Here is a 26,654-nt window from a genome sequence, read left to right on the forward strand (position 1 = left end):
CTAATGCAGTGAGCTCGCAGTTGCGATCAGCAGTATTCTGTAAGAAGGAAGTCAGCTCCCAGATGAAACTATCTTTACATCGGTCTGTTTTCAGACCAACTTTGCTTTATGGGAGCGAAAGCTGGGTGGACTCAGGATATCTTATTCATAAGTTAGAAGTAACAGACATGAAAGTACCAAAAATGATTGCTGGTACAAACAGGTAGAAACAATGGCAGGATGGTACTCGGAATGAAGAGATAAAGGCTAATTTAGGAATGAACTCGATGGATGAAGCTGGACGCATAAACTGGCTTCGGCGGTGGGATCATGTGAGGCGAATGGAGGAGGATAGGTTACCTAGGAGAATAATGGACTCTGTTATGGAGGGTAAGAGAAGTAGAGGGAGACCAAGACGACGATGGTTAGACTCGGTTTCTAACGATTTAAAGATAAGAGGTATAGAACTAAATGAGGCCACAACACTAGTTGCAAATCGAGGATTGTGGCGACGTTTAGTAAATTGTCAGAGGCTTGCAGACTGAACGCTGAAAGGCATAACAGTCTATAATGATAATGAATGATGAATGAATGAATGATAATAATAATAATAATAATAATAATAATAATAATAATAATAATAATAATAATAATAATAATAATAATAATATCCTTGGTAAATGCTGGCATTAGAAAAATAATAATAATGCTATTTGCTTTACGTCCCACTAATTACTTTCACGGTTTTCGGAGACGCCGCGGTGCCGGAATTTTGTGCCGCAGGAGTTCTTTTATGTGCCAGTAAATCTACCGACACGAGGCTGACGTATTTGAGCACCTTCAAATACCACCGGACTGAGCCAGGATCGAACCTGCCAAGTTGGGGCCAGGAGGCCAGCGCCTCAACTGTCTGAGCCACTCAGCCCGGCTATATTAGAAAAATAGTTCCAATTCTTCCCCACTGCAGTATACTGATCAATGTATGGAGCTCAAATCTGCTGAGCGTTTGAAACGTAAGATTGATACTCTAAAAATGATGCTGGTTTATGGAGCTGTATCTTTCTTTCTTACATTATTATTAAACAAATGATATGGTAAATTTAGGAGAAACAAAGGGTAGTTAAATATTAAAGAAAATGTTTATAAAACTATATCTTTATTATGCCAACAAAATAGCCAACAAAACTGTACAATATTCTTGACAGGTAGTGCAATGCAATCAGTCAGTCTATTCCTATATCAACACTGAAGACATCACATAGGCTTAAACAGTGGTGGTCCCTACTCACTTAACAATGGTACAGAAAGACTCCCAAGATGACTGACATGAATGTGATTAATAATCCTACAGATAATAATAATAACTGCTTTAGCAATTCCTTAGAGAATGAAGTACGGTATGCTTGATATGTTTGGCTAGAAACTTGGAATTGCTACTTTGAGGGAGCATTTATTTGAGGTACAGTACACAACAGAACTTTCTCCACAGTATCTGGCTTACATTGCAGAGGCATTTACGTCGGCAGCAGCAAATGGGTTATCTCATTGCACCACATTTTTATTTTTAGCCACCAAATGGAGTCTTCACAAGCACAGTGTGACATTTGCAAGGTGCATTTGTAACAATTGTGTCTTCCTGGAAGTTACAATATTATCTTTTTAAAAAGTTTAGAGAAGTACCATATATTTTCCATGCAAGTAAGGAATATACAGACAATGTAAAACTTGAATTTCTGGTATAATTTCCAATTGACCACACTGTGATTACTGATTACAAAGTTCTGTGATACTGGAGATGCCCGAAGAGATACTAGATCTTTGTTTCAACTGAGGAAAGATGAACAAAAATTCTGATATAATGTTACAAAGCCCCAGTAAATTAATGTGTAAGACCTATGAATCATTATCAACAGCATACAAGGGCATAGAAAGACATTTTCTCTTTGAAACTCTACCTCCAAAACAGAGGAAAGCACTTTCAGTGTCAACAGCAATAATAGTGAGTTATAACATATATGTATTGATTACTGTATTTTCATTGATTGGGTATGTTATTTCACATCACTATTGATTGTTGTTGTTATTTTTGTCACTTAAAGAGCATATAAGATCATCGGTTATGGTAAGGTACATTTAGATAAGAGGCACAATACACAGCCATTTTACAGTCACTTCAATGTAGAGAGACCTTCTTTGCACACTATGGCTACAAAATGTAGATACTTCATGACCAGTATGTTGCAGGTGCAACTACAGAAGATGTTTATTTTTATTAGCAAATAGTTACAGATGAATGCTGCTGAAATGTATATAGCTCCACAACTCAACAGCTGGTAGGATCCAGCAGCTTTACCACCAACTGCTGCAGAAAGCCTGGGTATCACTAAAGAGGTGTACCAGGGAACTGAGGAGTGAGGCAGTTTGCCAGCCGATTTCTTGAGCGAGTCAGAAGATGGTACTATATATATCAGTGTCAAACTCACTCACCTTGTTAATCACATTTTCACACCATTTATCACAAAGAGTAGCTGCATAAGGGATGGTGTTATCGGCCTCGCTAATACCTCAGTCACTTTCACACTGTGAGACTGACAGTCTGATGAACTTTAAGCCAAGTATGAGGACCTATAACATCCTGAGTGGAAAAGGTCTCTAGTCCAGCAGAGTAGGCTCTGCTGGCTAGTACCAGTACCTTATTCAAATAATATTATACATTCATGTCTAGTTGTACTTTTGTTAATCTCTAATCATGAACTAAATCATAAAAAACAAGGTCTGAATATCAAACTCTGCTTATGGAGCCACCACTGTACATAACAAACAAATACTAAAAATGTAAATCTTTGTTATAGGCACTGTATGATTTAGCAAACGTCCGTTGGCGAGTCCCTTACAAACTTCTCACAGTAACAAAAGATTGTATGTGTACTTTCAATCATTTTAAAGCTCAATAGAAAAATATTAATCAGTGCCTTCAAAATCACAGATTTATCAAATAAAATTTCTTTTAAATACACAGTTTGAAATAGTTATAAAAATTATATGTTGGTGAGTTTTCAAAAAGTTTAGAGAAATATCAAACATGGTATTTTTAAATATAAAAGTATGTAACATGTAAAAAATATTATTTTATCATTTGTAGATTTTGAAGATATGAATATATAAATAGGAATAAAAGCAGTCTTTTTTAATACAATGGAACCACTCGGCAAAGCTGAGAGTGTCAGATGACAACGTTTGAAGCAACTATACTTGACGGCTGTTATCAAATACATGCTAAGCAAGAAGGAAATTTAAGAATTTATTCAGATATTATGAATGCTTCAAATTTAGATTTACAGTCATTGTAAAACTACACAATTTGGATACCTCAGCTCACTAATAACTTTAGATGTGAGACGCTTATTGACGCTTTATTAAGAGTTAATGCTGCATGGCTAAAATGGCGTCAAGTTACTGGAGTACTGTGTGACAAGAAAGTACCAAACCGTCTGAAAGGGAAAATTTATAAGCCCAAGATTTGCCCAGTAGGTCATTATGGCTCAGAATGCTGGCCAGCCACAGCAAAGCACGAGAAAGCCCTCCATGCAATGTAGATGAAAATGTTCTGGGATGTTGAAAGGCTAGACCATATGAAGAATGATCATGTAAGAAAGCAGATGGGAGTGGTAAATATTAAGGACAAAATGTGAGAAACACTGCTCAAGTGTTATGGACATATCATTAGAAGTGATAAAAATTTGATTTCAAAAACAGCCTTCCATTATGATTCAAGAGGAATTCAATCCTGTGGCTGCCTGAAGAAACAGTGGCTGGACAGAATCAGGGAGGACATGCAAGTCTGAAGATGCCCTTGACGGGAAGAAGTGGTGATCAGCAATCAAACAAGCAGACTTTGCACCATCGCAGTATACATGCTAAGAAGAAGTTATTGTAATTTGTGCCTCCCGGGCTTAAACTGCAGTTCAGAGTCCCTGCATTTGATTACCGGTCAGGTCATGGGATTTTTATCTGGACCCGAGATCTGGTTTGAGGTCCACTCCGCCAACATGAGAACAATAATGAGCAGCACCAGGCTAGAAAGTCAAGAAGATTCGTCATGCTGACTACGCGTCACTTCGTAATCTGAGCTTTGGACCGAGTAGCGGTTGTTTGGTAAGCCAAGACACATTAGGGCTGTAGTGCCATGGAGTTTGGTTTTGCTTTAACACTTAAATAGGAATTCAATAATAAAAACTAAGAGCTCTGCTGGGTGGTGAATGGGCACTTTACTTAACTTTATGCCTACTAACAACTCCTGTAAAGGGAATATCAAGAACCAGCCATAGCATACTTCAGTTTACCTAAAACCATTGAGATGAACTTCCCTCTTCTTATGACCACTGAGAAGCATTCTTCTCTTCTTATAGGAGTTGTATCTTATATAATACTTAATAACTTTTAGTTATAGTTCAGATAAAAGGGCACTTGGAGATAAAAATGTACTGTACACACACTGATACTACCACAGATTAAAACGAGAAAAGAGAAAAAATCCTTCAGTTCACTAGAACTGAACATTTAGCTTCAGACTCTGTTAATGTACCACACACACTACCTTCAGACCAACTACATTTCACACTATTACCAAACATGCAGTTTAGCCAGGTTCAGTTAATTTCTGAGCAACACTCTTTTAAGTTCACTTTCTCTTCTGATACTAACACAACCACATTTCTTTCCTCTTTGCATGTTCAACACTGCTCACTAATAATCTCTAGCCATTGTAAAATATGTATATAAAGGTTATCTTACTAAACTGTAGATTAAAAATTTCACTCACAAGGTACCAAATTATTAAATGCACACAGAAGAGAAACATTCTACCAAATGACTCTGCATCATTCATTCCTCACCAAACAGTTTTCATGTAAAAAGGTTGAGTTACTCAGAATAAGTCTGTTCGATTCATTTTTCTAGTTGTAATGCAATGTTCTGATAAGCATTACGGTTGTCAGTGGCAAGAGCAGCAGTTGACAAGAGACACTTTATCCCCTCGTTGAGCTTTCCTCTCCATTTCTTCAACGGTATCGTAAAGTTCCTTGCCTTTTGTCTCGGGAAGCAGCAATACAAGCAGTCCTGCACCCAAGGAGCACACAGCACAGATGGTGCTAGGAATGGACCACTGAATAGCACCCTGGAAAATAAAAAGTAACAAAGGATTTAAATTACTTTCAAGATTTAACAAAAAATGTGAGTTACATAACCAAATAGCTGACAAATAGAAGACAAATAGAGTTTTGCTGGAAAAATGTATTGCACTTGTTGTTTTATGTGTTACTATCTTCATGAAAATATATGCACTAATATTTTAAAGCCTGTAGTGCTTTTATTTTCCTGTTCAATAATATGCAACAGTATAAGTATGAAATAACTTTGTTTTGAGCATTGTGAAAAGTGACTTGCAACATTATACTAGGCAGCCCTCAATTCATGAGGCTATATTGTACTTCTAAAGATTATTAAAGACACATGGCTATGTATGTTTTAACAATATATATTCAACCAGTTTTATTGATTATATGACTTTCACCTTTAACAAAGTTTATCAATATTTTATTTTAAATGTCCTAGTATACAAAAGTGTTTTTAATGTGTCTTTCCAAATTAATCATGTATTCTGATATAATATTGTAGTTTATTCTAGCTGATGATGTCCCTTAGGGGATGAAACATGTCCTAGATGTAATCTATATATATAAAGTAGCTTGGCCTGACTGACTGACTGACTGACTAACTGACTGACTGACTGACTGATTCATCATCGCCGAGCCAAAACTACTGGACATAAAGAAATGAAATTTTGGGGATATATTCATATTATAATGTAGGTGCTCGCTAAGAGAGGATTTTTGGATATTTCGTCCCTAAGGGGGTGAAAAGGGGGGTGAAATTTTAAAATGAGTGTGTCTATATCTCAAAACTTTAAAAGTTTTCAGATGTGAAAATTGGTATTTAGAATCTTCTTTAAAAATAAGGAAACACGTATTTTTTTGTTTTCAGACAATCCCAATAGGAGGGGTGAAAAAGGGTGAAAAAGGGGTTGAATGCCTTTAATCAGGATACCGCTACTTATATCTCAGAAACTGAAGATATCACAGACCTCAATTTTGGTACTTTCGATCGCTGTCAAAAATAAAGAAACACATATTTTTTTGTTTTTGTAAAATCCAATTAATACGAGGGTGATAGGGGGGTGAATTTTTAAAATGAGTGCATCTATATCTCAAAAGTTTTAAAGTTTAGAGATGTAAAAATTGGTATTTAGAATCTTCATTAAAAATAAAGGAACACGTATTTTTTTGTTTTCGGAAAATCCCAATAGGAGGGTTAAAAAGGGGTGAAAAATGGGTTGAATGCCTTTAAAGAGATTACTTATATCTCAGAAACTGAAGATATTACAGACCTCAAAATTGGTACTTTTGATCGCTTTCAAAAACAAAGTATTACATATTATTTTGTTTTTGGAAAATCCAATTAATGCGAGGGTGAAAAGGGGGGGTGAATTTTTAGAATGAGTGCCTCTATATCTCAAAAGTTTTACAGTTCAGAGATGTAAAAATCGGTATTTAGAATCTTCATTATAAATCAAGGAACACGTAGTTTTTTGTTTTCGGAAAATCCCAATAGGAGGGGTAAAAAGGGGGTTAAAATTGGGTTGAATGCCTTTAAAGAGAATACATATATCTTAGAAACTGAATATATTACAGACCTGAAAATTGGTATTTGGGATCTACTTTAAAAATAAAGAAACAGGTATTTTTTCGTTTTGGGAAAATCCAAATAATGGGGGGTGAAAAGGGGGATGAAATTTTTAAAATGAGTGTATCTATATCTCAAAACTTTTAAAGTTTATAGATGTAAAATTTGGTATTTAGAATCTCCTTTAAAAATAAAGAAACACGTATTTTTTGTTTTCGGAAAATCCAAATAGGAAGGGTGGAAAAGGGTGAAAAAGAGGTTGAATGCCTTTAATGAGGCTACTTATATTTCAGAACCAGAAGATATTACAGACCTGAAAATTGGTATTTGGGATCTACTTTAAAAGTAAAGAAACAGGTATTTTTTCGTTTTTGGAAAATCCAAATAATGGGGGGTGAATTTTTAAAATGAGTGTGTCTACATCTTAAAACTTTAAACGTTTACGGATGTAAAAATTGGTGTTTAGAATCTCCCTTAAAAATAAAGGAACACGTATTTCTTTGTTTTCTCTAAATCCCAATAGGAGGGGTGTAAAAGGGTAAATAATTGGTTGAATGCCTTTAATGAGGATACATATATCTCAGAAACTGAAGATATTACAGAACTGAAAATTTGTAAATGGGATCTCCTTTAAAAATAAAGAAACACGTATATTTTTGCTTTTGGAAAATTCAATTAATGGCGGTTAAACAGGAGTGGCAAATTGGGGTGAATTTTTTGAAAGACTATATCTACAGAATATCTGAGAAGCGTAAAATGTTACAGACGTAAAAAGTGGGTATTTGGAATCTCCTGTAAGTGAAAAGAAACATAGGTGATTTGTCTTTGGAAACTCCACTTAAGGGGAACTAAAAAGGGGTGAATTTTTAAAATGAGAATTTCTACAGTATAACTTAAAAAACTTAACATGTTACAGAAGTGAAAAATGGTAATTTTTTAATTCTATTAAAAATAAAGAAACGTGTTTTTAGTTTTTGGAAATACCACTTGGGAAGTGGGGGGGGGTAAAAGTGACTGAAAATGGTGTTGAATTCTTTTAATTAGGCTACTGATATCTCAAAAATGAAGATTTTACGCACGTGAAATTTGATTTTTGGAATCTGCTTTAAACGTAAACAAACATGTATTCTCGGAAAATCCAACGAAGGGCGTTTGGGGGGTTAAAGGATTGAAAAAATTAATTGACTTAATTGTATGAGAATACATACATCTAATAAAAACTAAAGTTGTTACAGACGTGAAAATTGGTATTTTGATCTCTTTTAAAAACAAAGAAAAGCGCGTTTTGGGGGGGGGGGAAATAACCTTGGGGGGGAGTGAAAAGGAGCTGAATTCCTTTCATGAGGACACATAAATCAAAAACTAAAGAGGTTAGAGTGGTGATAATTGGTATTTAGAAGATCCTTTACTATTAAAGGAACAAGTATTTTTTGTCTTAATATCAATTTGTGAGGGGGGGAGTGTGAAAGGAAGTTAAGTGAATTATTTTTAAGGGGATACTTATATCTCAAAACTGAAGGTAATAAATGTAAACATTGGTATTTGGAATCTCCTTTAAACATAAAGAAACACACCTTCTTTTAATTTTTTGGGGGTGGGGGTAAATAAACTTAACGGCGGTGGGGTGTAAAAGGCGGTGAGGCCAATTGATTTTACTGTTCATAATGTACTTATAAGGAGCCTCCGTTGCTCAGGCGGCAGAGCGCCGGCCTCTCACAGCTGGGTTCCGTGTTTCAAATCCCGGTCACTCCATGTGACATTCGTGCTGGACAAAATGGCGGCGGGACAGGTTTTTCTCCGGATACTCCGGCTTTCCCTGTCATCATTAATTCCAGCAACACTGTCCAATATATGATTTCATTTGTCACTCATCGATCATTGCCCCAGAGGGGAGCTTCGGCAGCCGGCACAATTCATATTGTCGCCGCTAGATGGGGCTTTATTCATTCCATCCCTGATCCTGTCGAATGATAGGAAACAGGCTGTTGACTTTCGATGTACTTATTCTGATCATAAACCGATCATTTTTAATCTTTCCTGGGTTCTTTTTCAACAGCCATCTTTTCCTTCGGAGAACGTTCTTAGATTAGAGTAGATTCTCCTGGCATATAAAAATTTAAACACATTTGAAATAAACGATAGGAATGATATTGACCGTCAAATTGTTCACCTCTATAATAAGGTCACTAATACACGGAGGTATGTCATTCGTATCGCCAGAAATCCCGCACACTTGCCTACCCGCGACAATGGTGCTGGCCACATTGTCAACAATGACAATGGCAGCAGATGTAATTTACCGCCAAGTAGCGGTCTTGCATATTGCTGTGGGGTCCAGAACATATAATAATAATAATAATAATAATAATAATAATAATAATAATAATAATAATAATAATAATAATAATAATAATAATAATAATGTTCTGGACCGTCGTCACATGTGCGGACCACGCTGGAAACGGGTCCTGGACGGCTAATGACTAAGAATGCAGTCCGGCCGCAGGTTCAGTAGGCTACCGCCAAGGCACCCAAGACGACACCACGACAGATCCCCTGAAGGATTTGATTCATATTAAAAATGCTTATAGGAAAAGATGGCAAAGATTTAGGGACCCAACTAACTGGGTGGAATACCTGGACCTAGCCCGGGAAGTACGAAATCGTTTGCTGGAAAGAAAGATTGAAAAATGGGAGGAAACTTGCCGTAATCTATTAGAAAACGAGTCAGATCGCGAATTTTGGCGGATTCTCGCAGAAAACTGGTCAGATCGCGAATTTCGGCGGATTATATATCTAAAACAATAAGCATTCAATTATAAATTTCAGTATAATACCGTAGCAAAGCACGGGTATCTTGCTAGTAAATTATATATGTATTGAATAGCGGACCACTCAAATATAATATTTAAGTTAATCTTAAATATTCGCTACTGAATATATTCACATACAAGTTGAAAATTTAACTAAACATCAGGCAGGAAATAGAGTTATCCATTTCAGCTCGGTTCAGTAAGTCAGTAGGTGAGGTGGAAGGATGGAGCAGGGAAGTGAACAAAGTTATTGTCTACATATGATAGGGTACATGTATACAATGCCAAATATAACTACATTTCCATAAATCTGATATATTCTCACTGAAAATGATTTTTGTACTAGTTTTGACCCTTAGGGTCATCTTCAGATGTATATAGTCATATTAGCCTACAAACATGAAATAGAGCACATCTAAAATAGTGCATGCCAAGACTCTCTCTTTAACATTAGTGGCACCATGATAGTTGTGGGAACACTCTTGTCCTTGATTTAAGGCATATGACTTTGTAGAGCCTTAAATTATATACTTACTGAGCTCGATAGCTGCAGTCGCTTAAGTGCAGCCAATAGCCAGTATTCGGGAGATAGTAGGTTCAAACCCCACTGTCGGCAGCCCTGAAAATGGTTTTCCATGGTTTACCTTAATTAAGGCCACGGCTGCTTCCTTCCCACTCCTAGCCCTTTCCTGTCCCATCGTCGCCATAAGACGTATCTATGTCGGTGCAACGTAAAGCAACTAGCAAAAAAATTCTGTACTTAAAAAGTTGCTGTAAAATAGGCCAACTGGAACAGTAGTCCTGTGTTTGCGACTGTCAATGTGGATCGTGTATTTAAGCCAGAAAAGATGTCCGGGGCCTATTTTACCAATGTCCCCTACTCATTCAACTTTTTAAGTAATATCATTTAAGGCTCTACAAGTCATATGGTCATATGCATATCATATCTTGTACAGAAATTTGTAGTGGTAGTTGAGGAAGAAAGTGTTGAATTTGACAACATGGTCAAAGAGAAATATTTCATGGTGATGAAAAAAATTATTTCCTAGGACTAATTTATAATTCAGATTTTGAAGAAACTAGTATAGAATTTTACCACATGGTGAAATGTTTTTTGTCACGTTAACACAGAATGTTTATTTGTGAGATGCATGAAGTAATATCACTAATTGAGGGTATTTCTGATGAATTTTCAGTTTCTTAAACTGCAACGAGGCCAATGATAGTGAAAAAAAAACTTCAATATCTATATATATAAAATAACTTGTCCTGACTGACTGACTGACTGACTGACTGATTCATCATTGCCGAGCCAAAACTACTAGCCATAAAGAAATGAAATTTTGGGGATACATTCATATTAAGATGTAGGTGCTCGCTAAGAGAGGATTCTTGGATATTCTGTTGCTAAGGGGGTGAAAAGGGGGGTGAAATTTTAAAATGAGTGTATCTATATCTCAAAACTTTAAGTTTACAGAAGTAAAAATTGGTATTTAGAATCTTCTTTAAAAATAAGGAAACATGCATTTTCTTTTTCAGAAAATCCCAATAGCAGGGGGGGAAAAAGGGTGAAAAAGGGGGTTGAATGCCTTTAATCAGGATACCGGTACTTATATCTCAGAAACTGAAGATATTACAGACCTGAAAATTGGTACTTTTGATCTCTTTAAAAAAAAAAAAGAAACACATATTTTTTTGTTTTTGGAAAATCCAATTAATGGGAGGGTGAAAAGGGGGGTGAATTTTTAAAATGAGTGTATCTATATCTGTAAACTTTGAAAGTTTACAGTATATCTGTAAACTTTGAAAGTTTACAGATGTAAAAATTGGTATTTAGAATCTTCATTAAAAATAAAGAAACGCGTATTTTTTTGTTTTTGGAAAATCCCAATAGGAGGGGTGAAAAGGGGTGAAAAATGGGTTGAATGCCTTTAATGAGGATACATATATCTCAGAAACTTAAGATATTACAGAACTGAAAATTTGTATATATGAATCTCTTTTAAAAATAACAAGTATTTCTTTGCTTTTGGAAAATCCAATTAATTGCTGTTAAACAGGAGTGACAAATTGGGATGAGTTTTTTGAAAGACTATGTCTACTGAATATCTGAGAAACGTAAAATGTTGCAGACATAAAAAGTGATATTTGGAATCTCCTTTAAAAATAAAGGAATATGTATTTTCTTGTTTTCTCTAAATCCCAATAGGAGGGGTGAAAAAGGGTGAATAATGGGTTGAGTGCCTTTAATGAGGATACATATAACTCAGAAACTGAAGATATTACAGAATTGAAAATTTGTATATGGCACCTCCTTTAAAAATAAAGAAACACGTATTTTTTTGTTTTTGGAAAATCCAATTAATGGCAGTTAAATGGAGTGACAAATTGGGGTGAGTTTTTTGAAAGAATATGTCTACAGAATATCTGAGAAACATAAAATGTTACAGACGTAAAAAGTGGTATTTGAAATCTCCTGTAAATGTAAAGAAACATAGGTGATTTGTTTTTGGAAACTCCACTTAATGGGAATTAAAAAGGGGGTGAAATTTTAAAATGAGAATTTCTACTGTATATCTCAAAAAACATAACATGTTACAGAAGTGAGAAATGGTAATTTTTATCTCTATTAAAAATAAAGGAACGTGCATTTTTAGTTTTCGGAAATATCACTTGGGTGAGAAGGGGGGGGGGGGTAAAAGTGACTGAAAATGGTGTTGAATTATTTTAATTAAGCTACTGATATCTCAAAAATGAAGATGTAACAGACGTGAAATTTGATATTTTGAATCTGCTTTAAAAGTAAGGAAACATGTTTTCTCGGAAAATCCAATGAAGGGGCGGGGGGGGGGGAGGTGAAGGAATTGAAAAATTAATTGACTTAATTGTATGAGAATACTTACATCTAATAAAAACTGAAGTTGTTACAGCCGTGAAAATTGGGATTTGGATCTCCTTTAAAAACAAAGAAAAACGCGTTTTGGGGGAGAGGGAGTCATCTTGGGGGGCGGGAGTGAAAAGGAGTTGAATTCCTTTCATGAGGACACATAAATAAGAAACTGAAGAAGTAAGAGTCGTGATAATTGGTGTTTAGAAGATCCTTTACTATTAAACAAGTATTTTTTGCCGGAAAATTCATTTGGGGGGGGGGGGGTGAAAGGAAGTGAAAAAGTGAATTATTTTTATGGGGATACTTATATCTCGAAACTGAAGGTAATAGACGTGAACATTGGTGTTTGGAATCTCCCTTAAACATAAAGAAACACGCCTTCCTTTTTCGTGGGGGGGGGGGGGTAAATAAACTTAACGGCGGTGGGGTGTAAAAGGAGATGAGATCAATTGATTTTACTGTTCATAATGTACTTATAAGGAGCCTTCGTTGCTCAGGCGGCAGCGCGCCGGCCTCTCACAGTTGGGTTCCGTCGTTCAAATCCCGGTCACTCCATGTGACATTCGTGCTGGACCAAACGGAGGCGGGACAGGTTTTTCTCCGGATACTCAGTTTTCCCTGTCATCATTCATTCCAGCAACACTGTCCAATATCATTTCATTTCCTTTGTCATTCATTTATCATTGCCCCAGAGGAGTGCGACAGGCCGGCACAATTCCTATTGTCGCCGCTAGATGGGGACTTTATTCATTCCATTCCTGACCCTGTCGAATGACTGGAAACAGGCTGTAGATTTTTTATGTACTTATTCTGATCATAAACCGATCATTTTTAATCATTCCTGGGTTCGTTTTCAAGAGCCATCCTTTCCTTCGGAGAACGTTTTTAGATTACAGTAGATTCTCCTGGCATATAAATAAAAATTTAAACACATTTGGAATATACGATAGGAGTGAGATTGACCATCCAATCCTTCACCTCTATAATAAGATCAATAATGCACGGATATATGTCATTCGTATCACCAGAAATCCTGCACACTTTCCTAGGCGCGACAATGGCAGCAGATGTAATTTACTGCCAAGTAGCTGTCTTCCATCTTGCTGTGGGGTCCAGAACATCAATAATAATAATAATAATAATAATAATAATAATAATAATAATAATAATAATAATAATAATGTTCTGGACCAGGGCCTCTCAGGGTGCATGCGCTTGGTGCATGCACTGTGCACGGTGCAAAAGACGACTTTGCTTGGTTGACCAGAGTGCAGACCCCCACTCCTCGATTTAGAACAATAGGCGGTCTCTCTCTTTCCCCACGCTTGTCTCGCTCGCTCCCCCTGTCTCCCTCTTCCTTACTAGCTGCGTAGCGCTCCAAATCCGAGCCAAATTGAAATGAGTTGCACCGAGCTTAGCCGAGTAGCCCAGAGACGAAGCGTTGGTCTGAGCCATGCCGAGCGGGAGCGATGCACAGTGCACGGAGCTCTTGCGCCTAGATTTGCACGCGAGAGATTTTGGGTGTTTGAGAGGCCCTGACTGGACCGTCGTCAAATATGCGGACCGCGCTGGAAACGGGTCCTGGACGGGTAATGACTAAGAATGCAGTCCGGCCACGGGTTCAGTACCGTCAAGGCACCCAAGACGACACCACGCTGGATCTCCTGAAGGATTTGATCCTTACTAAAAAATGCTTATAGGAAAAGATGCCAAAGATTTAGGGAGCCAACTGACCGAGTGGAATACCTGGACCTAGCCCGGGATGTACAAAATCGATTCCTGGAAAGAAAGATTGAAAAATGGGAGGAAACTTGCTGTAATCTATTAGAAAACGAGTCAGATCGTGAATTTTGGCGGATTCTCTCAGAAAACGAGGAAGATCACGAATTTCGGCGGATTATATATAAAACAATAAGCATTCAGTTATAAACTTCAGTGTAATACCATAGCGAAGCACGGGTATCTTGCTAGTATTCCAATAAATTACTTAATTTCTATAAATTCAACTGAAAGTGAAGAATTCAGATTTGTAAGTTTTTGAGTCATTATTACAAGAAGCATAATATTTGATTTTAATTTTGTTATTAATAAAGGCAAGCAGTGTTTTATACATTTGCATTTCATTTTTACCACAAGCCTATCCAGCCACATTCCCCTTATTAAAAAAATTAATTAAATGCCTTGAAATAGTGAATTCGGCCCTCATGAACGTACCATGTTGAGGTACCTTGTGTTCGTCGAGTGAGCGATACCGGAAAGGGGACAATATGTATTGAATATTTGGACCAATTTACCCTATTATATGTAATTACTTTCAATATGGATCACAATGAAGCTTAAACATATGACAAAGTTATTGTCTCAAGATATTTATAAGGAGTACAAACTTAACATATAGTCATGTGCCAATAAATCAATACCTACCTAAATACAAACAGGGTTTCTTTGTTTTATAATTTTTGTAATGATTGGCACATTGATTATTCCTAGATTACGGAATGTTTGCTGACAGAATAGTAATTGCTAAGTGTCACGTATGATGATCATTTTACATTCAAAGGGCATTTATTTGTAAGTGGTGTATTGAGAAATTTTGAGGTTACCTTGGGAGATTCATAATATCTGTCCTAGTAAATGTATTGCAATTGTATCATAATCACAGGATACTTCTATGACACAAAGAGAGATAGTTTCTTTTTGTGAAACACAGTAAATTGAATTATTCAGGGGCACAAACAAACTGACTCAATATCACCCTGGAAAAAGAAAAACTACACCAAAAATGATGACCGCTTTCTCTTCACAAGAAAAAATTAAACCCCACGCTCACTGCTGTGGAATAGGCTCATGAATAGGGTGATGTGAGAGTGAATTTGCACATGACTAATAGGCCTAGACTACTAGCACATGGAAGGAAAACAAACAAATCTCCACAGAAACACCTCCTAGTGTGGGAAATATACAGAAAATGTTTCTTGTGAGAATACTGTCATCAGGATTGGACAACAGAACATTGGAAAGGGGTTATTTTCTTCGATGAATGTCACACTGAAGGGCAGAGGGTTCAGTGCTCAAAGATTGTGGATGTTATGCCAAATCATGTAATGTAACTTATAAACCCAAAAATATAACATTTTAGCTATTAAGAAAGATTAAATGTATTTAATAAATGAATAGGTGCAAAATGAACATAAAATGTATACGTTGTTACATTCAGCACACTGAAGGGCAGAGGGTTCAGTGCTCAAAGATTGTGGATGTTATGCCAAATCATGTAATGTAACTTATAAACCCAAAAATATAACATAAATGTATTTAATAAATGAATAGGTACAAAATGAACATAAAATGTATATGTTGGTACATTCAGATGAATTTCCTTGAGACTGTACTTCAACCTAGGCCAGAAATAAATCTTTCATTCTTTCAATGAAAGGTTAAATAAGTACAAATACTGATTGGCTGCAGATTCTGATTTGTGCCATTCACAATATTGCTGTGGGTCATTTTATTCTATAGAGTAGTTACAAATCTTTTGAATAATTTGCCTTCCATTTAGGGTTCAGGATCGCTGTGGTTGCTTGACATTTGTGAACAGATGTCATCAGTTGAGGGAAATCTTTCTTTTTTACATTAGGAAATTACTTGATGAGTTAACAGGAGAGGGGCTGCCTGGCTGAGATATTAAAGGTATGCATAGTTCACCTGGAAGGATGTGTGTTCAACTCCCTTTTAGAAAGTTGATGACTTTAGAAATGAGATTTCCACTTCTGGAGAAACACATGGCTCTGACGTTCATCCAACTAACACCAAAATCTGCATCAGATCAATTCCTAGGGGCAAGGTGGCTTGGTATAAAGTTTACAACTCCATTTGTTTTGGTGCCAAGGTTACAGGTAACAAAAGCCTCCAAGGGTCTTGGCTTTGCTTGCTTCAAATAATTCAAAGACTGCTTCATTTTAGAACATTATTTACAGAGTCACCTTACCCAACAAAACCATGATACATCTATAGACCATGAATCACTTTTTCTTCAATGAAGGATTGAAACTGCTGATGCGTTTGGGCACTTGAGCTAATGTAGCAGCAAATTAATATATGAAGTATCACAATGTAGAAGACTAGCTTTGTTTCAAAGTTTTATGATTAGTAATTACAATGACATCTTCGGAAACCAGTAAAGATTAGCTCTCGAATGTGAATAATTGAGCTGAAGTAATAAGGAACTTAAAAGTTACAATAAAAACACTGATGTGATGGAAGAATTCCATTTTGAATTTGTTGTCTATTTCATGGCAAAAGTTCAAAGATTTGTAATGGCTAAGAAGTTTAGGGGTCTGAATGAAAGAGAACTGTACAAAAATCCCCCCTCATAGTAAGGACAATAAGGGTTCAGTATTGCGAACTAATTTAATTAAACCATTTTCCTCTCCAGATGCAATCATCCCTCTTGACAAACTCAATGACCACTTTACAGTGCTCCAGTTGCCACTAATCGTAGTGCTTGCAGAGACTATTCTACTCAGCATACTGACAGAGACAAATTTGATCATAAGCCCATACATATTCTCAAATGAGAAACACAATGAAATGCAAAATCAAAAGCCAAAGGACCTGATATTACTGCAAATTGACATGATAAATCTAATACTTGAAGTCATACTTTCTGTAATAATTCACATCTTTAACTCGTCTATTCTTGAAGAGACATTTCCTCCTGTCTGGAAACAAGCAAAAGTACGGGCTATAGAAAAAATACCAGTTCTTCTTGCAACTTCTTCCAATCAGCATTTTATATGCTTTATTTAAAGCACTTTAGTACATTGTTACCGTAATGAACAAATAACAAACACTACTTGAACAGCTATAATCTACAAGATCCTCTACAGTCAAGTTTCCAACTAGGGCACAGTACTACTACTGCTCCCAAGATAAAGGTTACTAGCGACATATGTAAGGCAATGGACAAAAGACAGAACCATTTTTGTACTGCTGGACTTACGGAAAGATTCGATACTGTGGACTTTTGTCATTTTACTGTCCAAATTACATTCTCTTCACTTTTCAAACAGTGCCTTATCGTGAATATATTCTTATCTTCACAAATGATGACAATGTATTCTGAAGTATACTCTGAAGTGTGATGTATCACAGGGTTCTGTGTTGGGTCCTCTTCTATTTTTCTTATATGTCACTTGCATCTCTCATAATTTGAAGTATTGCAAACATCATCTTTATGCTGATGAAACAGATTTATGTATATGTGGCTCTGGATGACCTTTGCTTAGCTGTAGATTGTCTAAATAAAGACCTTCTTTCCATAACGTCATGGTCTTAATTGTGCAGTCTAAAACTTAACCCTTCTAAATCTCAAACAATATTTCTAGGCTATCCCAAGCTCTTATCTAAAATTAACCATATGGATCCTCCCCTCATTATAATTTGTGGCAGTAGAATTCCACTTACATCCATAGTGAAATGCCTTGGCATTATCCTGGATGAAAACTTGCCCTAGACTGCCCATATTTCTAGGATAATGAACCTGGTATTTTCTTCTCTTCACTCTCTAAACCGCTTAAAATACATTTTTTCAGAGAAACTAAAAGGAACAATGGTCGAAGCACTTGTTTTGCCACAGTTTGATTACTGCAATGTTATGTACAGGAACGCAGGTGTGATCCTAAAAAATCAATTACAACGAGGACAGAACCAGTGTATGGTACATATGCAATCTAAGGTATTTCGACCATGTATTGCCATAATTTACACGCTTATCTTGGCCACATTTAAGCGTATGATGTACTTATCACTCCCTAAGTATCCTTTGTAAATACTAAACACTTCACAACCTACCTACCTGAGAAATTCCTTCAATTACCTCTCCTCACACCATGACAGATATACCCAAGCACATAACACTGCCCTTCTTGCACTGCTGACCCACAGAACTACTACGTTCACCAATTCCTTCATAATTTTCACATCTTATAAATGGAACAAAATTCCTAAGAATATCAGGGCTATAAAAAGTGGAAATGCATTCAAAGTAGCTGTTTGGGTGTTCTTCTGTAACTAAATGACTAATTATTACTAATCAAATTATTTATCTCTTATATCCTCCTGAAGTAACTCGCTGACTCTTGTTAAATTCATGTATAACCATGATTCAAATAGACGAGTTCCTTTTTGTATACTTTCAGTTTAGTTATAAACAATTTAGATACACTATGTGATCAAAAGTATCCGGACACCACCGAAAACATACGTTTTCCATCTTAGGTGCATTGTGCTGCCACCTACTGCCAGATACTCCATATCAGTGACCTCAGTAGTCATTAGACATCATGAGAGAGCAGAATGAGGTGCTCCGCAGAACTCAGGGACTTTGCATGTGGTCAGGTGATTGGGTGTCACTTGTGTCTGAAATCTATACGCAAGATTTCCACACATGGAAACGTGAACATGTACAGCATAAAAACGTACAGGCTGACCTCGTCTGTTGACTGATGGAGACCGCCGACAGTTGAAGAGTATCGTAAAGTGTAATAGGCAGGCATCTATCCAGACCATCACACAGGAATTCCAAACTACATCAGGATCCACTCCAAGTATTATGACAGTTCGGCGGTAGGTGAGAAAACTTGGATTTCATGGTCGAGCGGCTGCCCATAAGCCACACACCACGCAGGTCAATGCCAAACAACGCCTCGCTTGGTGTAAGGAGCGTAAACATTGGACGATTGAACAGTGGAAAAACGTTGTGTGGAGTGACGAATCACAGTACACAATGTGGCGATCTGATGGCAGGGTGTGGGTATGGCGAATGCCTGGTGAGCGTCATCTGCCAGCATGTGTAGTGCCAACAGTAAAATTCGGAGGCGGTGGGTGGTGTTATGGTGTGGTTATGCTTTTTATGGAGGGGGCTTGCACCCCTTGTTGTTTTGTGTGGTACTATCACAGCACAGGCCTACACTGATGTTTTAAGCACCTTGCTTCCCACTGTTGAAGAGCACTTCGGGGATGGCAATTGCATCTTTTAACATGATCGAGCACCTGATCATAATGCACGGCCTGTGGTGGAATGGTTACACAATAATAATATCCCTGTCATGTACTGGCCTGCACAGAGTCCCGACCTGAATCCTATAGAACACCTTTGGGATGTTTAGGAACGCCGACTTTATGCCAGGCCTCACCGACCGACATTGCTACCTCTCCTCAGTGCAGCGCTCCGTGAAGAATGGGCTGCCATTCCCCAAGCAAACTTCCAGCACCTGATTGAACGTATGCCTGCGAGAGTGGAAGTGTCATCAAGGCTAAGGATGGGCCAACACCATATTGAATTTCAGCATTACTGATGAAGGGCGCCACGAACTTGTATGTCATGTTCAGCCAATGCCACTGTAGCGTGCTTCCTATGGGCCGAGCTTATCAGCAGGCTGTATGAACCAAAGAAATGGCATGCTAAAAAAAGAAAGTTATCTAACTCCTCAGCTATTTCTCACCAATATTCAGGCAGGCTGTTCTACTTGGCACGTAACAGTAATACCATCTATCCAAGATCAGTGGCAGCAGAAAAGACAACGAACATTACAACAAAAGAATAGTCAATGTAATACAGTACTGTATTATTACTGATCAATTTTATGGCCTTTCCATATTGTAAGCCTTCACATCTACTGTAATTTTCTTCTGACTGTGATATTAGGGCATCCAATGTACAGGGAATCTTCCTTCCTGCTTTCATGATGTTCCTTCATGGCTCTTTCTCATTTTGATAGTTATCTATACAATTTTCCTTGTCGATATGGGCAGATGAGCACGCGGTTTTTCACGTCAAGACAATCACGACAAAAGCACCACCACAACTGAACAATATTTCCATGTTAGCGATGTTCAGCATTGACATGGACTAAGCAACAAAAGTCTGTTATAACAGCTGGTATGGTAAAACGGTATTAGACATAAATCATCAGAAATTGTAAACTTTTGTTAGGTAGTATTTATCAATAACATCACTATTTGAGAATTCAATTTTAGGCCTTCCCCTAAACTACCATTTCACCCAGCATGAATATATTTATAGCCTAGACTACATTGCCTTATTGCCCGACTTTATATACCAGTTTTCATTAAATTATCTTCAGCCATATTTTTGTGGCTCGGTGTTGATATGGACTAAGCAACAAAAATCTAAACTGATGAATATCTCCGTTATACAATTGTACCATACCTGCTGTGATAATACCTAAGTGATCATAAACTGTACTATCTATAACTTTTCTTATGTAGTGTTCATTGATAGGGTCAATAACAACATAGATATTTGAGAATTACATTTTAGGCCTTCCCCTAAACTACCGTTTCACTTAGCAGAAATAAAATGTCCTATAGCTAAGATTATAGTGTCTTACTTCCCAATTTTGTATACCAATTTTCACTAAATACTGTTTATCCATTTTCTTGTGATGTACATACATACATACATACATACATACATACATACATACATACATGCATACATGCATGCATACATGCATACATGCATACATACATACAGTAGAGTCTCGATTATCCGACCTAAACGGGACCTGGAGTATGTCGGATCACCGAAAATGTCGGATAATACAGAATAACTTTGAAAACGAACTAAAACAAACAGGAAGGCTATACTGTATTATGTACTATGTTTTACGGGACTCTATTTATTGTCTTATTAATTCAATTGTACAGTAGATGCAGTACTCTTTTCTTACTACGCCTGTAGCCAGATGCAGACGTCTTGGCTTGGGCTGCAAGAGTTTTGATGTCAGCATCTTGAAAATCAGCCCAGTCTAATCACAATTAAAAATCTGATCACCGGTTAATCCTTTAGCAAGAATTATTTCTTGAAATTGTATTTTAAATTTCACAACCTCATCGGATTTAGCTGACAGTTCTTCTCCACAGATATTAAGCTGCCCAATGCCGTACCGTTTTTCCCACCGATCAAGCCACCCAGCAATAGCAGTAAAATTAGGGTCCCTTTATTAAACTCCTTCTGGATATACACCGCCATTTCTTGCAGAATGGGGCCAGATATTGACAAGCCCTTTTCCTGGTTTTTAGTGAACCAAAGAAATAGTGCTTCGCTTACTTTTTCGTACTCACATTTTTCATTGTTTTTTTCTTTCTAATTTTCAGTGCATCACTTGTTGCTCTCGTAGAGCACCACTTTTCAATTTATTCCCTCGTATGTTTCCAGTCTCCCACTGTAACACGTCCAACACCATAATCTGAAGCCATTTTTTGGAGAGTTTCTCCTTTGTCCAGTCTCTTTAACCCACTCTACTTGTCTTCCACAGAAACAATCACTTTCTTACGTTTACTCGCCATACTCACAGAGGATATGAAAACTATAACATCCGCACCTAACCAATACTACATTGCAAAATCCTACCGCATGACTGCTAGTGCTTGTCACACAGTCACACCCTCCACACCCCGTGTCCCAGAATTGCATCCACCTAAAGTTCAAATTAAGCCTACCAGTGTCGGATAACACGGAGTGTCGGATAAGCGAAGGTCGGTTGAGCGAGACTCTACTGTACATACAGAGATTATGGAAAATTAAAAATTGCCTTTCTTTTTTACTGTGGACACTACCGATACAGAAATACTGTACCATTCTGTTTTAATTATGAGCAATATACAAACAAAACTCTATTATATATACAGTGAAACCTCGATTCTCCGTTTTTCGAGGGACCATGAAAATAAAACGTACAACACGGGAAAACAGAAAATCCGGGATTGAATGAAAACCATCAACAATTTGGCTAAACATCACAAAAATGAAATATGTATAATTATAATCTTACAAAAACTCCTAAACCAAACCAAACTACAGCCCCATTGGGACTTTGCCTGCCAAGCGACCGCTGCTCAGCCCGAAGGCCTGCAGATTACGAGGGCGCATGGTCAGGGCGACGAATCCTCTCGGCCGATATTCCTGGCTCTGTAGATCGGGGTCGCCATCTCACCATTAGATAGCTCCACAACTAAAGGTAATCACGTAGGCTGAGTGGAGCTGGAACCAGACGTATATCCAGATAAAATTGCCTGACCTGGTCGCAATCGAACCCGGGCCCTCTGGATGAGAGGCAGGCATGTTAGACCGCGAAACCGCATTAATTACCGGTACGAGAGTTCAAAATCTCGATACTTTATATTCAATTTTACAGGGGAATCTTCGTCAGTTCCCAGCAACTTTGATTAGGCTAGCCAAACTCTTCGAAAAATCTAATAACGCCAAGCCAAACGACAATCGACAACAAGTAGCTTTTTAATTCTCTCATCTAATAAAATAAAGCACATTAGACACAAAAGCTCCCAAAATGATGGCGAAATCCCTTCATTTCTTAATCTTTCATTGTAATTTGGTCTCCGGTATGCAGTTCGTAGTCAGTTTCTGGAAATCTCGTACCGCGCAAATTAGGCCTACATCGACTTTTAAAGGTTATGTTGAGCTCGAAAACATGGTTTCGAATGTAAGTATCGATTCTTAAAAGTTCTCGAATGCATTATATTCAGTTCTGCGCGTCACAAATCCAGTCAAATTGGAAAGATAAAAGAAATATCATCAAAACTTTGGAAATTACGGTTATTCGTGACCTTGAGGTCATCTGGAAAGCGCGTTCGCTGCACGTGTCAGTACGAGTTGGAAATAATATCAACCATTTAAAATGTAATGTGCGCGAATAAAACGACTGCGTTTTTTGGTATTTTAACACGAAAACGTAGAATTCTCAGTCATACATTAGGACCTAAACAGTAATAGGCAATCCCAAGACCGCCCATGGCTTTTTTTTTTTTTTTTTTTTTTTTTTTTTTTTTTTAATGTAAGGTGCAGCATCTGTTCTGGTCTCGCTACCATGATCATGTACGATAATATAAAAAATACAGGATTTGTGTTAAGAAGGAGCAATTTCGATTCCTGCCTGAAAGCCCAGTTACTCTACAGTGCCCTGAGCAAAGTGCCGTAAACCTGTTCGGCAGTACGATCGAAAAAAATGTAAACATATAAACATCTAACCCTGGACATAATATGGACGTTTTACAAGTGCGAACATTTGACGAAACTCGTTCCGTCTTCAAACAGAGCTCTCGAAATGCGCCGTGTCTCCTTGCAATTGTTGTGGCCAGTCTTTGCTTTATGATTTTCCGACATTCTCTAAACAATACCACCCGAATGCGATGCTAAGATGGTCCCTTATGCAAGTTCCCCGCCGATCGCTTTTCCAGTAGGTACCGGTACTTGCTTTAATTATCGCAAACACGGGGCGTTAACGCCAAGATCTATAAATACCGGTATGCCATAGCCGTCCTTTCGAGAGAGACAGTTTATTAAAAAACGATTGATCGAGGATTTAGCGTTGATGGGACTGGAATTTCTGGACGGTTGATCCGGGAAATCGTTTTTTCGAGGAACGGATAATGCGGGACTTTTACAACGTGATTTAATTACGATGCTCGCGGGACCACGTAATTTGAGCGCATATTCCGGGAAAACGTATTTTCCGGGAACGGATAATCGAGGTTCCACTGTATATATATGTCATCATTTCCCTTTATCTAGCTGTGAGCCGGGTAGGGGCAAATGTGGTTCCTCTCCACTTTCTTCGGTCTTTCCACCACTCCTCCTCCAACACTTGTCCCAGTCTAGGTTTCTTTCTCTAATACTGCGTTGTATTGTGTCCTTCCATCTCAATTGTGGTCACCCGCAGCCTCTCCTTCCTTGCATTTGCATTTCCGTCACCTTATTTGGCATTCCTTCAACACTCATTCGCTTTATGTGCCCAAACCATCTTAGTCAGCTCTTCTCTATTCTATCACTCATTTTTTCCACTCCAATTGCTTCCCAGATTTTCTCATTCCTTATTTTGTCTCTTCTACTCTTCTGTATTATACACCTCAAGAACTTCATTTCGGCTGCCTGTATTCAACTCTCATCCTTCTTTGTCACTGTCCAAGTTTCTGCTCTGTAAGTTGTTATGGCTACGTAATACATTTTGTACATAGTTTCCTTTGATTCCAATGGCACATCTTTGTCCCATAACATGTTTCTTACACTATGACAGAAACAGCTTCCAGCTTGAATCCTCTTACTAATTTCAGCATCCAGTCAAGCATTCTCCATTAATTCACTCCACAGGTATTTGAATGTCTCTACTACTTCCAGGGGCTTGTCTGCAAGTCTAATTTGACCTTTCCCTTCTTTCTCCCCTCTAGTCATAACAAGAGTTTTACTCTTTTCTACACTTATTTTCAATCCACATTCTTCGATATTCCCATTCACCACATCCAACTGTTCTTGAACATTCATGTCCTCTTCTCCCCAATTCACAATATCATCTGCAAATACAACATGTTCATTTCTCTTCCTCCATATGCTGCTTTTGCTGTTCTCATGATGTCATCCATTACTATTGTAAACAGGATTGGTGATAGAACACTTCCCTGTCTCAGCCCACTAGTGATTTTGAACCAGCTTATCCCACCAACTTGTGTTTGCACGCAACTACAACATTCCTTGTACTTTGCCATGATAATTTTTATTAATCCCTGTCCAATTCTTTTTGCACCAGACTGTCCCAAACTTTAGTCCTGGGGACACTGTCATATGCCCTTTTAGTGTCAATGAATGCCATCACCATATCATTCCCATACTCCCATTGCTTTTCCATTAGTTGTCTCATGATGAAAATGGGCTCTATTGTTGACCTTGCACTTATGAAACCAAACTGATTTTCCTGTATCTGATTTTCAACCCAGAACTTTATCCTACTTTCCAGTATCCTCTCCATTATCTTAGCAACATTGGATATCAGAGTAATTCCCCTGTAGTTCTTCAATACTTTCTTGTTGCCTTTCCTCAAAATTGGGGTAATTATTCCTTTTTGCCAATCCTCAGGGACCTCCTTATTCTCCCAGACAATCTTGAGAACTCGACATGTCCACTGCAGGCCTACAGCTCCAGCTGCCTTTATCACCTCCACTGAAATTTCACCTATTCCAGCAGTTTTTCCATTCTTCATCTTTATTACTGCTATTTCAATTTCATTCATTGCCATTTATTTTTCCATTTCTTCATCAACTGGTGGCCTTTCCTGGTGGTCCATTGATTGACTGTCATTAGATCTTATGTTCAGCAACTTTCTGAAAATACTCTCTCCATCTATTTCTTATTTCTTCTGACTTTGTTAATATTATACTGCCTTCATCTTTCACAAATCTGGTGTTTACTTGATCTCTCTTTTTGTTTCTACCATACAATAATTTCCTGCTGCCCTGCATATCATCTCTCAATTTCTGTGTGAATAGGGCCCAGCTTTTCCTCTTTTCTTCCTCCACTACTTTCTTGGCTAAATTCTTTGCCTCCACATATTTTATCTACTTTCTTCAGTCTTAGATGTTTTCCATGCTTTCCATGCCATTTTCTTTTCCTTCACTTTAATCTTTACGTTATCACTCCACCAGTGTGTCTCTTTGTCTTTCTCATTTCCTGATGTTCTACCACATACTTTTTCTGCACATCCAACCAGTGCTTCCTTAAATATTTTCCATTCATCTTCAATATTCTCAATCTTCACCCTGGTTACCAAGGGTATTATTTCCTTTCGAAATTCTTCTTGTATGCTTTTCTCCTTCAGCTTCCATACTTTAATTCTTTTCTCTCTACTTAATGGAGGTGTTTCAATCTTTCCCACTTTCAGTTTTCCCATCACAACTCTATGATCTCCACCAAAGGCTTCTTCAGGCATGGTTGTAACATCTAAAAGGTTCTTCTGGTGTTCTTTCTCTATGATTATATAATCAAACATGGTCTTCGCTCGTCTATCTTCCCAACCATACCTTGTAATCTTCTGACTGTTGTTCTTCCTAAACCAGGTGTTTCCAACAATCATTTGGTTCCTCGTGCAGAAATCCACCAACAACTCGCCTTCTGGTTTTATATTTCCATATCCAAAGGGCCCTACAACACCTTCCTTTCCTTGTCTTTCTATTCCAACTTGTGCATTTAGATCCCCCATCAATAGCACTTCCTTATCTTCTATCTGTCCCTCCACTTCCTCTTAAAAGTCCTCTAGATGTTCATCTATGCAACTTGTTTGTGGGGCATACAACTGAAATACATCTTTCATGCCATTTTCAAACTGGAGTCTCATCACCATCATCCTATCGCTGACGCG

General features: G+C 37.6%; 1 protein-coding gene across 2 annotated transcripts in view; it reads right to left on the reverse strand.

The window, feature by feature from the left end:
- Positions 1-1,118: 1,118 nt before the first annotated feature.
- The window catches only part of LOC136856916 (organic cation transporter protein), a 457,434-nt gene continuing 431,898 nt past the window's right edge, over positions 1,119-26,654 (reverse strand). For both annotated transcript variants that reach the window (XM_067135162.2, XM_067135163.2), the window contains exon 11: positions 1,119-5,155. In XM_067135162.2, the coding sequence (XP_066991263.1) occupies positions 4,973-5,155 (183 nt within the window). In that variant the 3' untranslated portion in view covers positions 1,119-4,972. The remainder of the gene's footprint in view (positions 5,156-26,654) is intronic.

Source organism: Anabrus simplex, chromosome 1, assembly GCF_040414725.1.
Source record: "Anabrus simplex isolate iqAnaSimp1 chromosome 1, ASM4041472v1, whole genome shotgun sequence".
In the NCBI taxonomy this organism is placed as follows: domain Eukaryota; kingdom Metazoa; phylum Arthropoda; class Insecta; order Orthoptera; family Tettigoniidae; genus Anabrus; species Anabrus simplex.